At 52.5% G+C, this 12809-nt stretch overlaps 1 protein-coding gene across 25 annotated transcripts in view; it reads right to left on the reverse strand.

Annotated features, from left to right (window-relative positions):
- Positions 1-12809, reverse strand: part of MICAL3 (microtubule associated monooxygenase, calponin and LIM domain containing 3) — a 181888-nt gene that overhangs the window by 15579 nt on the left and 153500 nt on the right. For 20 of the 25 annotated variants that reach the window (XR_010021420.1, XM_063076457.1, XM_063076411.1 and 17 more), the window contains 5 exons: positions 10079-11909; positions 9437-9531; positions 5422-5472; positions 4053-4163; positions 3239-3332 (listed from right to left, as the gene is read on the reverse strand). Coding sequence is in view for 24 of the 25 variants with exons in the window: in XM_063076457.1 (XP_062932527.1) it covers positions 3239-3332; positions 4053-4163; positions 5422-5472; positions 9437-9531; positions 10079-11909 (2182 nt within the window). In the remaining variant the exon portion in view is untranslated. Of the gene's footprint in view, positions 1-3238; positions 3333-4052; positions 4164-5421; positions 5473-5733; positions 5785-9436; positions 9532-10078; positions 11910-12809 lie in introns of those variants that run through there. The other 5 variants (XM_063076628.1, XM_063076540.1, XM_063076210.1 and 2 more) reach the window with 2 other exon arrangements.

Below are 12809 nucleotides of genomic sequence, written 5' to 3' on the forward strand. Positions count from 1 at the left end.
ATTTCTCAAATGCATCATGGGGAAATATCGCCCCATAGCTACCGCAGCTCACCCTTAAAAACAGAGCAGACACATCTTCAGACAGAGATATTCTGGTGAAGCCTTGCCTGAAGGAAGGAGTCTGGACTAGGACAGTGGCTTTCAAACTGTGGGAACCCAGGGTTCTTCAGAAGGCCCTCCAGGGGTCTCCCAAATACCTGATCTACAGATACTGTTAACTCTTTTAAAAAAGTTATATAAGACATGCCACATTCAAGTATTTTATATGCCAAGTTTTAACGCACCGAAGGACATCAACACATTAATTTGTGCTGTCAGGAAAACTTGCTTTTGTGGGGCCCTCAGTATCAAGTTCCAAACTCCCTGTAAATGTGTTAATGAAGAGGAAATTAAATTAATTCATTAGCATATCCACTTAAATTCTGGCCTGCAAGCAGAGTGTACATGCACTGTTGTTGAGGGAACGTCCAAGAGCCACAGATGGTGAGGTGCCCGCCGCTCATGGCGAGCTCCTGTCAGCATGGTCCTTTAGATGGGTAATACGTCATATCACCATATCATAGCACAGGTTGCTTTTTTGTTTACTCTGCATTTGGGAGTTTCTTGTCTGAGGTTTGTTCTTTATAAGGATTATAAACTGCTGCTTCATTTGTTAGTTATTCAATTGTGAAAAAAATGCTATTGCTCCAGCGCTACACTTCCAACATCTGTGTCGCTTAAACTGCAGACATCCTGAGATTTCTACATAAGCTGTTAAAAAAAACTGTTACCATTTATAGCAACTACCTCTGTGTATTGGGATGCATTCAACACTGTGCCCCAGGAACGAACTGGATGCTGAGGCTTATTAACATCTGCAGCTGTCTACTATAATCGATACTTTCAAATTTGTGTTAACTTTTTACAGTAATTCTTTTTTATTTTAAACTTGAACTTGTAATTTTGTAAAAAGGGTTCTGCTGCTAAAAAGCAAATTAAAAACCACTGACAGGGGCCGAGCCCGTGGCGCACTCGGGAGAGTGCGGCGCTGGGAGTACGGCGACGCTCCCGCCACGGGTTCGGATCCTATATAGGAATGGCCGGTGCACTCACTGGCTGAGTACCGGTCACGAAAAAGACAAAAAAAAAAAAAAAAAAAAAAAAAAACACTGACAGATGAATTTGGGTTATGCTTATAAAAACTTAATTATCTAAACAACTAGAAAGAAGAATTTTGGCAAAATCCTATGCCAATCTTCCATGGTAGTTACTTTCTAGCCTCTTGGCGGCAGCTTGAATGACACGCCCTGTTCTAGAGGTGCTGAAGCACTGTCTTAGACTCCAGCCACACGTCAGCCCACAGGGCTCGAGTGCTTTACAGAAAACATCACTCCAGTGGCCACCCCCTGAACCTGAGAACCCTGTGACGAGGAGGGCAGAACCCTTCCTCCTCCTTAACCATGAAACACAGATGTATATGCCTGCTGGGTTATGCTGATGATGTGCTGAGAGGCCTGTCCATCGTTTCCTTCTTGGCAGAAGTAAGCAGGAGGATAAGAAAGATGAGGAGGAGGAGAACGGGCCCAGACTCCCTCCCGATATCTTCTGCAGGAAGAGAAAAGCCAAAAGGGCAGGGCCCGGGGTCCAGATGGAGTCGGGCCCAGGGCGTCTCCGGTGGGTTGGGGGTCAGGCGTAACAGAGAAGGCCATGTTAGAGCCTGCCGGGCAGGGAAAGCAGGGCCCACTGCATGGTGGGGATGTCACAGGTTCACTGGGAAGTCTTGGACCCTTTTAGGTGAACCCAAATTTCCATTGATTGACACGGGAGTCAGCGTTTGCCTTGAAGTAAGACATCCTCTTGGCTTACTAGTTGCTAAGCGGTTCAATGTTTGCATTTCCTTGGGTGGCTTGGGCTTTGAGCATTAAATCCGACATCAGATGAGGCACACACCAAGAGGTCCACATCATCTTCCTCCCTCATCCCATCTTTTTACTGAAGGTCAGCACTGAGTCACCTGATTTCTAGGCCTTAAAGGGCCTGGAAAAGGAGAGCTACTTCTATGCCTGACCCCCTACTCCCCACCACATGAACTTCAGTCTTACAGAACCACAGGGACCCGTCCCGCACACACCATAAGGTCAGCTTTCAGTCGGTTTTCCAGCAAGATCGGATGGCAGCAGCCGACTGTGCTCCTGGCTGCCCCTTACTGGTTCTCCTTCAGTGTCACAGCCTGTGGCCAGGAGATGCCCCACCCCACTCCTCTCTGCCCCACCAGTCAGGCAGCAAAAAAGAGGCCACCACCTTTCCTCATCCTTAGCCTCTCAATTTGAATGCTGACCCTGTAGGCCTCATGCTCTCTTTAAGAGGTGGAGGTTTCGCCATCCAGACACTGGACCGAGACTCGTGGGCACTTGAGAAAGCAGAGATCATTCCCTCCAGGCCTCAGCCTGGGGCTGGCCAGGTGCATTCATGGCCCTGAACCAATAGGACTTCCTGGGTCTTTGGGCCAGAGCTGACTTAGTGGCTCCTTGGCTTCTCTGCACCCAACCTTGCTGCACTCAAACCCACAGGTTCCTCAGATGGGACAGTGGGTGTGACCGTACTGCGCCCTAAGCTCTTCCGTGACGGGGCAGCGTCGTCAGCCACATGGCCTGTGCTGCCACTTCCCAGTGTCTGCTCGTGCTGGCTCCTCACAGCCCCCACGCTCTCCAGCCCTGCCCTGAGTGAGGGCCTTCAGTGGACACAGCACCTAGGCCTGCCCCAGGAGCTCCCCTAAGGGGATGGAGGGTGCCGGGCCCGAGACCTCAGGTGCTCACTATGGCTTGGGCAGGGGGTGGCCTGTGTGGAGCAGGCTGGGACCTGCTCAGTGCAGTTCTGTGATGGTTCCTTGTGCAGTCTCCCTTGTTCCCAGGCATTTTCTCCTAGAGAAAACGACGGGGTGGGAGAGGAGGAGGAGGAGAAGCCCAGTGCTTGCCCTCAACAGGTGGCGTGGACTGAGGCTTCATTCTACAGGGAAATGGCACGCCATATGATGGGGCTGAGGAGCAGGTGCGGACCACAAGGCTGCCCCAAATACAAGTGCTTTTCTTTCCTTTTGCTTAACAGGAAGCCCCAAATCTCAGAGATGAAGGGACCCAGAAAATCCTGCTGGAAAAGGAGCTGAATTCCACCTGAGGTGGTGCAAAACTAACCTACCATGGTGGGGAGGAAGGGCTTTTCTTCAGGAGCCAAGCTCCTCACACAGGAGCCAAGACAGTACCTGCTTCTCCACGGAGCGCCTTCTCCACGGCCACACCTCGCTCCTCCAGCTGCCGCTGCTTCTCCTCCACCTGCTCCAGCTGCCGCTGGATAATCTACCCAAAAATACACAGTGTAAACACCCAGCTCTCTCTCCTATCGCCAGCTTTCAAGAGGAAAACTAAACTGCACAAACACAAAATGGTAGAAAAATAAATGTAAAAATGCTGGGAAAGGCTCCAGTCCGTGGGCACTATACTCAGAGCGCGGTGCAGTTCATGTCATGACCAGCCCCTGCCCAGAGCAGCTCTGGACAGTGAGCAGATGTGAACTCCCACAGGAAGGATTTAAGCACTATAACCTCAAACCTCTCCTAGGGCAAGACTGCTAAACCACTAGAAGGGGTTCTTGGAGAGTACAATGGAAGTCTTGTCTCCACAAATTAAAAATTATAGAGAAATCTAGAATGGTCTAGGATCTGAGGCCTGAAGGCAGAGGATGACTGGAAGGCAGCTCCGACCTCTTCCCACAAAAGCCCAGGCCCTTTGGAGGCCAACTGCCAGACTCCTGACCACAGTTCTCACAACCAAACCAGTTGACTTCACAAAGATCACTCGAAACCAAGGAATTTAGGGAACATGAAACTTGGCTCCCCCTTTTCTACCAACAGCTCCACAAAGGCGGGTCCCTTGCAGCAGCCTCAAGCAGGGGCACCGTGGGGCTGTCATCATGGACAGCAGGTGCCTGCCTAGCTCTGCTCCTCCTTCCCCTTCCCCGGATGTGCTGCTGCTGGGTTCCCTCTGTGTGTGCGGTGGCCCCACCCTCTGTGGTGTCACCTGGGCTCGGTGCAGCCGCTTGAGCTCCTCTTGCTTGGCCTGCCTCCGAGCTGCCTTCTGCACGCGCCGGGTCAGCTTGGCATTCAGTTCCTCCTCTGTGTAGGTTCTTGGCTGGAGAGAACAAGAGAGATTTCTCAGGCAGGTGCACGCAGGCCTGCAATGGGTTTGGGCAGCGAGCTAGCAGGGGCACAGAGAGGACTGTCCCCTAAGGTGGAGCTGGTGCCCGGCAGACAGACAAGCCACCCCCTGCTGAGCACTGGCAGCACAGACGGGCCCGGGATGTGCAGCTCAGCCAAGGACCTCCCAGGCACTCATTCCTACTAGAGCCTTAAATGCCACAGGGCACACCTAAAGATCCACAGGGTAAGATGTTTCCCCTCAGTGACAAGAGAAGGCTGAGTGGGGACATATGCTCCTTTCTCACTGACATCACTTGTTTCCTATGTAAGGATGTCCATTCTTCCTAAGACTTCGTGGGGGTAAAAATATTGGTAAAATGTTTCTCCAGGCCTCCTGCTTCTAGGAGGCCTACAGGGAAAGGAAAAGGAAAACAATCACGATCTTTTTATTTTCTTGTTTGGTATCAAAAGCCACTTTCTTCAGATGAGTGGTGATCTTTAAAAAGTGACATCTGAAATACAGCAAATGGAGCTGCTTCTGTTTCAAGTCAAACTAACTACTACAGTCTGAAGAAGGAGCTACGGAGGCGAGCCGGGACCGACGCTGTGGGCTGCGGAGGCCACCACCAGCCGCTGAGGGGAGTGCCCGAGCCCCCTGCAGATGTAGGCGTGCAGGGCTTGGGGAGTGTTGTATGCTTTGAATGAACACCGTGCAATCCCAGAGAGGCAGAGGTTGGGGGGTCTGCCTTTATTCATAAGACCCTCTCTTGCCTCTAAGAATGCAGAACAAGGAGGCTTTTACAGACGTGACAGGAGACTTCCAAATTCAACTGAGGGGAATGTACTCAAAATCTCTTAGAGCTCAAATGCCAGCAGAGGGTCAAGTGATGAGGCCAGGGCAGTCATGAAGGCTGGCCAGTGGCATTTCAGTGTCTTGGCCGTTGCACTGTGCAGATCACAGAGTGGAGGGCTGGTGGGCTCCCCATCTGTGGTGCCAGTCTTGCAGGGGCTGCTCTGTTACCCCTCCAGGCACCTGGGGGCAAAATGACCACATGCGCTCCAGCCAGTGAAGAGCAGGTGTCTCATCCTCCTTGTCTCATGACACAGCTAAAGAAAGTCCTGCTGCTGTGTCTGCTACAGCTCATGCACATCTGCAGTTAGAGAGGATGCGGCTGGAGGGCCAGGCGGGCTGCTGGGGTTAATCACAGACAGGCATGCAGCAGTGACCAGCCAGTGGGACGAGACACTACCTTGGATGCACATGATCTCCCGAATGCCAAGGCGTGTGGTACAGAAATCGACTTTTAAGGGGATGGCAATGGAAAACAAAACAGAATAGTAATAATAATAATAATGATTAAAAAACTAAAAATAGAACAGAGAAATGTAGCAAAATCAGTCAGAGTTTAAAATAAACACATAAGACTTAAAACACACAATTATTTTTCACAGTGTTACACAGGACTGCACACGGAGGAACCTGGGTGTAAGGATCCCAGCAACGGCACCTTAGGGAACCCGTTTTGAATAAGGCCGGGGTTCACTTTTCTACTGACTGAGGAGACACAGCTTCTTCCTCACCATCCCCCAAATCTTCTCATCACTTGCTCTACCTGTGTTTAAGTTAAAACCGTTGAATATACGAGTATAGATGCTATCTCTCCTTAGTCACCCGTTTGCTATGGAAATTTAGACACCTCTTCCCGCTGGATGCTCAGGGGTGACTGATGGAAGGCTGGTGGGGGGGAGGTTTCTGTTGTCAGAGACAGACACAGGCACAGAGCAAAACTGAGCATCGTATCTAACATTCTCTCCTAAAGGCTCTCTCCTGACCGTGGTCCTGGACAGGGCCACATGGGTTCAGTGTGCCACCCAGCTGCCCTGGGACAGGGGATGCGGGCCTTTCTTTCTATACACGGTGACGGGAAACCAAAACAGCATCAACAACTGCTCTCCACCAACGTGTCTTGGATGTGGTGCTGACCTCTCCCCACTCTACCAAGCCTGGAGCACAGCTGCTCAGAGTGTCCAGGGAGTGGCAGGCTTGCTCGTCTGGTCTCCAGCCAGCCATATTCAACAAGAGAGGGGAGGGGACGCAAGGTGGGCTGGTCCACAGGACAGGGGGTTCTAAGGGCCTCGGGATGGACAGCAGGCCCTGCTGCTGCTCTGCCCATCAGTGGGGACCAACGTCTCACAAGTGGGTCGGCCTGGAGGACAGCAAGATGCCTCGTCCCACCGCATGCACGCACAGCCTGCCTCGGCCTGCCTCACCCGGCTACGCATCACAGCCGGAGGAAGAACTGCATTGTTAGAAGAAGCCGATTAACAAAAGGAAAGGGCAGACGATTTCCCCAAGCAGCATGTAAAAACTCCACAGGGACTACATGACCACAACCTAAGGAACGTCTTTACCTGTGTCTAAAGTAAAAATTAAAGGCAGCGGGGCAGCAGCCTCCTTCTCCAAATGCACTGATTTCCTGGAGCTGGTACCAACTTGGGAGAAGCAGCGCCAGAGAAGGGAGGTCACGATGCATCTCTGGCGTGCCTGAGCACGGGTGTTAGCAAAGGTGGCCGCAGAGGGCCGCAGTGGCCAGGAGGTGACTGCTGTATGTAAAGTCACCAGGAAGCAAGGAAAAGAGGTACAGGCAGGTTATCTCTTTCTTGTTGGTAGGGCTACAGATGATTCAAAAAAACCCGTATTACCTTAATTTTTAATTACTTATAGTAAAACTTTTAATAAAAGTAAGTTATTTTTAGTGGTTTTCCCCTATAACAAGACAAAACCCAGGCACGTGTACTGCAGAGCCTGGCCGACGAGAGCAGCTGTCTCCTCCACCTGTGCCGCCACCGTGGCCCCATGGAGGGTCTGGCCTGGGCAGCTGGAGGTTGCCCTTTTGAGTCAAGTCTTTCTCACTTTAGGGCCCGTTGGTCCCCAAACTTATTCTGAAAAATTCCAAACTTACGGGACAGTTGAAAGAGGAAGACAATGAACACCTGTATACCTTTCACCTATATTTTTATGCCAAACATCCATCAAAATGTTATGTATCCATATGTAATCTTTATATATAATTTTTTTCTTCTCTGAATCACCGTAGACATCATGATCCTTCATTCCCTCAAATTTTGGCATGTACTTCCTCAGCACAGAGACATTTTCCTAAATGAGTACAGTACTTTTATCACTTGTAAGGAATTTAACACTGACTTGATATTATGTATTTATACATATTATACAGTCCATGATCAAATTTCCTTATTGTTAAAAAACACTCTTTATGGCTCTTTTTGCTTTGGTTTGTCTTCCTGCTTTAGCTTCTTACAGACACATGGTGCCCTGCTCTCTCTCGGCCTGGCCACGCCATGCCACGCCAGGAGTCAGGTTAGTTCCCAGTACAGCTTTGTCTTTGGGATTTCCCACACGACCTCAGCAGCCAGTTCTGCCTGTGTATGGAGCAGCTGGAGCACGAAATCTCCAAGGTGGACGGGGAGAAGCGAGCTCCTTCACTCCTCAGCCTGCTCAGCCCCGGGAGGGGCTGTGGTCAGTGGGTGGTTCTACCAAGATGTTGGCCTTAGCATCACCAGTTTGGGCACCTGCCACCCAGTACCTTGGCAGGGTGTCTCCTTAATTAATGCAGAAGCAGTGGGGAGATCTGACCACAGTGGCAACCACAGGTGGAAGATTTTGACCAACAAGACACAAACTGGCTGACCATGTGTCACCAATGAGGCAAAGTGAACCCTGATCCATATTCTCCTTTCTTCACAGACCCCCTCAGGAACCTCTAAGGCAGCACCTGTCCCCAATGTTGGGATGTGTTTAGGGACCCACATGCAAATCCAGAAGCAATTCTCAGTTCAGTACCAATGCCACTGCCTGGGACAGCTCAACAAGCAGTACATGACAGGAGGCACATCACACCCTGTCCCTCAGGGAGAAAACACAGATTCCCAAACCTCAGCTTGGTGCTGGCCTGGTTGTGATACACAGAAGCTGGCTCCGCAGATGGGGGGAGCAGGAGGAGAGGCCTGGCTTTCCAGACATCTTTCTATGAGAGTGGACAGATAAAGAGCTGGACTGGTCAAGAAAGGCCAACACACCAGTAATGAGATGAGAAATAAAATGACCAGCTAGAAAGGTTTGCAAAGTCATTAGCAGAGGAACTGGATCAGGCTGGGAGGGAACTGGGAACGGGCTGCAGGAGTCACCTTCACCAAGCGAGCACATGCACGGCTCAGATCCACCATGGCCCTCCCTGGCTGCTCTAATGGCCAACAGTGCCCAGCTCCCTGGAGGTCAGTGGAGAGGGCAGACTCAAGTCCAAGCCCTGAGAAACCCTGCAAAGAAGGTACATGATATTCTGGGAAAATTCCTGTTCAAAAAGGTAGAAGGCAGCTGGGCTATCTCCCTGGGCAGGAGGGTGAGCCACGCCTGGGGAAGGGACGGCGGATGGTGCTTCTGCCCTACTGCCGAGGCCTTTCTGGATTTCTGTTCCCATTCTGTCACTGTCTCTGTGACACAGATGCCCCATTAGAACTTTCTCTAGTTCTTCTCCCTCTTCCAACTTCACTAGAGATTGAAACAAATCTATAAGAGCCCTTGAGAATGAAAAGACTGAACAAGTGTCCAAGGCAGGCTGGTGTCAAAGGACCTCCCACTGAGACCTTTACTTCTCAGGAGAGCTGAGAAGCCACGTCTTCCCCTGAGCCCAGGGCAGAGAGAAGCCAAGTCAGACTTGGCACACACCCAGGTCAGTGTCCTGCACCAGTGCTTTAGCAGCAAAGAGTCCTCTCGCACTGGTAATCTACCAAGCAGTCACATCCCTCAGTGAGGGACTCGGTCTGCTCTACCACCCACACCCTTCATCCGATCCCAGCCTCCACGACACTGGAGCACCAGTAACCCTTCTCCTGTCACTCTGGGCACCTGTGCCTCCTACTCCATGTGGGATTTCCAAGAAAAAAGGAATGAATGGAGAATGCCAGGCAGCTTTCTAGGGGTAAAATGAAGCTTTAACCATGAAATGCCTCTGGTCTTCTTCACAACGCCTGAACACAACTAGCTACTCACTAAAAAAGCCCAAGAGGAGACCCCGTTCACATCTCTCTTCTCGGGCCACTGGGCTGGGCTCGTGCTGGAAGGAGGGCATTCACTTTCCACCCTGGCTTTAGACTGGCTTTCCCTCCACCTTGTCAAAGACCAATGGAGCCCGAGGATGAGGTCCTCAGCCCTCCCGAAGCCCCATGCTGACTGGACCTACCCACCTCTCGCTTGGACTTCTGGGAGGACCGCTCGAGGATATCATCACTGGAGAGGTCGGAGTCCTCTGAGAAGCTCAGCTGGCGCCGGAGCTGCAGCTCTACAGGGACAGAGAGAAGAGGCAACGCAAGGACGGTGAGCAGCCCATGGCACCATAGTTGCTCCCACATCCACGTTCATGTGAGCAGCCGGGGAGATCAGGGAAAGAGGCCTGACCTCTTTTCAGTTTAAGTGATTCTCCTCCCACACTGGAGAGCCAGAAGCTTGAGTGCTGGCCCTTGTCTAGGCAGGGGCGGGGCCAGCACTAAGCAGATGACATACATGCAGAACAGCTGCTCAGGGCCTCCAGGCAGGACTGTCCTCTGCCGCACTCAAAACCAGAGGCAATTTGGGGTAATATGGCTATAGGAAGGGTACAAACCTCGAAAGTCTCCCTTGCCCAGTTGCAGGTGGGCTTTTAGAATTATTTTATTGAGTAGGACTACGCTCTGTGAACCCCTGGTTCAGTCCCTTCCCTCTGCCCTGCCTGCACAGCGCCTGAGAACCCCCAGGGAGCAGCATGTGGAAGGGGCCTTTAGAGAACAGCCAAGTGGCTAGAAAGTGCAGCCTACATCCTGTCCCACAAGGGCCCCCTGCTGCTGCCACACCTGCTCTCATGATGGGAGATGTCCTGGCCTTGCCGGAGCCATCCGTGGCACCACTGGAAGGGGTACTGGAGCAGGATTTGTCATCGCCCTTCGTCTTCTTGTCCCTCTTGTACCCGGAGAAGACCGACTTCCACAAGGACCTGGGCTTGGCAGCTGCCTCCTCCAGGAGGTGTGGGCTGGGCTTCTCTGGGGTCCGGCCCTCACCTTTAGACTTCTTCTCCTTCTTATTTCTGCGTGGGGAGAAGAGGGATGACCTCTTCTTGCTCTTTCCACTGGAACCCTCAGAGGAGGTGACAGAACCGTCTGGGCCCCCTGAGTCTGATGGAGGGGAGATGACCTCCTTGCTGGTGGCTTCATGCTTCAGGGCAGGCTCCTTAGAGCCTTTGAGAAATGGGCGTTTGGGGGACTCAGACCCAAGTTCCTTGCCCTGAGAGGGCACCGAGGATGCCTTGCGGGGCCTGGGGGTCCCCACAGCCATCTGCATGCCCTGCATCCTGCTCAGCTGCTTGGCCATGGCGTCCCTCAGCACCTGGCTCTTCACAGACTTCTCCCTGGCCCGCATGCGCTCCTCAGCCAGCTCCTTGGCTTCTGGGGAGACCAAGGGCAGCCCCCTCTTCTGCAGTGGGACCCCACCCTCCAGAGCAGGCAGCCGACCGTTCTCCTTGGCCGGAGGTGGCTGGAGGGGCGTCTCAGACCGGAGCCAGCAGGACGGGGGTGTGAAGAATCTCTCCTGCAGACTTGAGTCCTCAGTCCTGTCCTCGTAGGTGTCCTCCACGTCATCAGCAAAGGGGATCTCATCCACGCTCTCCACAAAGGACTTCCGCACCTCCTCTCTGGGAGGTTGGGCAGGCTCTCGGGGGGGCCGCATGACCATGGCAGGTGGGGCTGGCGGGACAGCTGAGGCCTTGGGCTCGGCCTCCTTCTGCCTGCTTGGTGGAGGTGGCTTCCTCTGGAGGGTGGCAGGCTCCTCGCCTGGGGGTGGGGGTGGGGGTGGGCTGGAGGGGGGCGTGAGCATGGTGGAGTCTGAGGTGTTGAAGCTTTGGCTGCCCAGGGTCTTCATGTTGGAGGAGCTCCCTTGCAGGCCCAGGCCGGAGCTGCTGGACAGGTCCCTCCGGTCCTCGCGGGAGCTCTTCGGTTCTCTGTCAGACGGCGACTTAAGTGTCAGTGGCGAGGGCTTGTCACCATCTGACAGGGGCAGGCCCAGCCTTTTAGGAGCAGGCAGAGGCTTGAGAAGATGGAGCCCCTCATCCTGGGGGGACTTCTCAACTGAACAGGATTTTAGGGACACAGGTTTGAAGAGGGGCGAGGGGAAGCGGGGCTCGAGCCCCTTGCTGCGATCCACAGGCATGAGCCCGAGGCTGCGGCGGATCTCGGCGCTCTTCATCCAGAACTCCTCCACCAGGTCACTGCGTTTGAGGGCCTCATCCACAGCAAGAGGGCTGCTCAGTCTGTCCTTGGTGTCACCTTGGTTCTTCATGGGGAGGGGGGTCAGTGGGGTGGAGGTTTTGGCAGCAACAGGTTGGAAGCATATGGGGGACTTGGTGGGGGATGGCACGGTGACCTCGGAGGCAGGCTGTGGCTGGGAGCAGATGGGGAGCGGGGTGGAGATGGAGGGGGCCAGCGGTGACAGGGGCTGCGAACTAAGTGGTGAGGTAGGAGTCTTGGCTTCCGGCAGAGCCCCTGGCTGAGATCGGATGGGAGCGGGAACTGCCTTCTGATCACCAAGGGCTTCAGCTCTGAGCTGCTCTCTGGGGAGCGAAGCCTCCGGGAAAAGGTGCTTCTCAGGTGATCTCACCTCGGTGCCAGCAGAGGCAGGAGGGACTCGGGCCCCCTACAGAAGGGGAAGAGAGACAAGCTGCTCAGAAGACGAGGGTTTTAATGGTCAGCAAAAATTCCTCAGGGAGCTTTCTCTCTCAAAGGGCCTACACTTGTTGACATAAATTTGCTCCATCCTTTTAGCTCTCATTCAGATAGCTCTGGGAGAACCTTTCCCACTTTCTGCTCTGTTTGTTCAGTTTTTAGAACCACTCAACTTTGCTTTCAGAGTTTGGTTCATTTGAAACGTCCTATATTCTTGGTTGTCTGAAATGAACACTGGCACAAAAGAACACTCATGAATTTAGCTCTCACCTCCCACCAGCAACCCCCAGGGCTCCAAGATCCCTGATGTTTGAACACAGAGCTGGCACTGTAAGATCTGAAATAGTGACTTATTACAGTCTGTATTACAACCAAGTTGTCCTTCCCTGGAAGCTCAAAGATCACTAACCCTTCTATCACCCCATCCAGGTGTCTCAGTAAAATAAAGGACCCTCCACAACCACCCCAAAGGTGGTGGCTTCCTAGAATACCAAAGACCAAACCAAGCAGACCCAGGTCTTGTGCTAGGGCCTACCTCCCGGACCTGTGCTCTGGCCAGTATTTCCCAAGCCACGTTCCACAGGACATATTGCTGCGATCTATTTATGTAGCATTCTCCAATGTATGGCTCATACATCACTGGCAATCTGGATGCGTATTTTTAATTTTAATAATTAGATGTTTATTTTAACATAATACTGAGAAAAGAATGTTTCTGTCCTATCAAACCAATGATCCCATAAATATTATTGCTTTAATTTAAAAACAAATCGGCCTTTAAGATGGGGTGGTATGTGGGCATGGCAGAGTGACCTGGACGGGCCTTAGGCCTGAGATCAGTGTGCAGCAAGGTTAGGGCAGTGCTACCCGA

Source organism: Cynocephalus volans, chromosome 1, assembly GCF_027409185.1.
Source record: "Cynocephalus volans isolate mCynVol1 chromosome 1, mCynVol1.pri, whole genome shotgun sequence".
Classification (NCBI taxonomy): domain Eukaryota; kingdom Metazoa; phylum Chordata; class Mammalia; order Dermoptera; family Cynocephalidae; genus Cynocephalus; species Cynocephalus volans.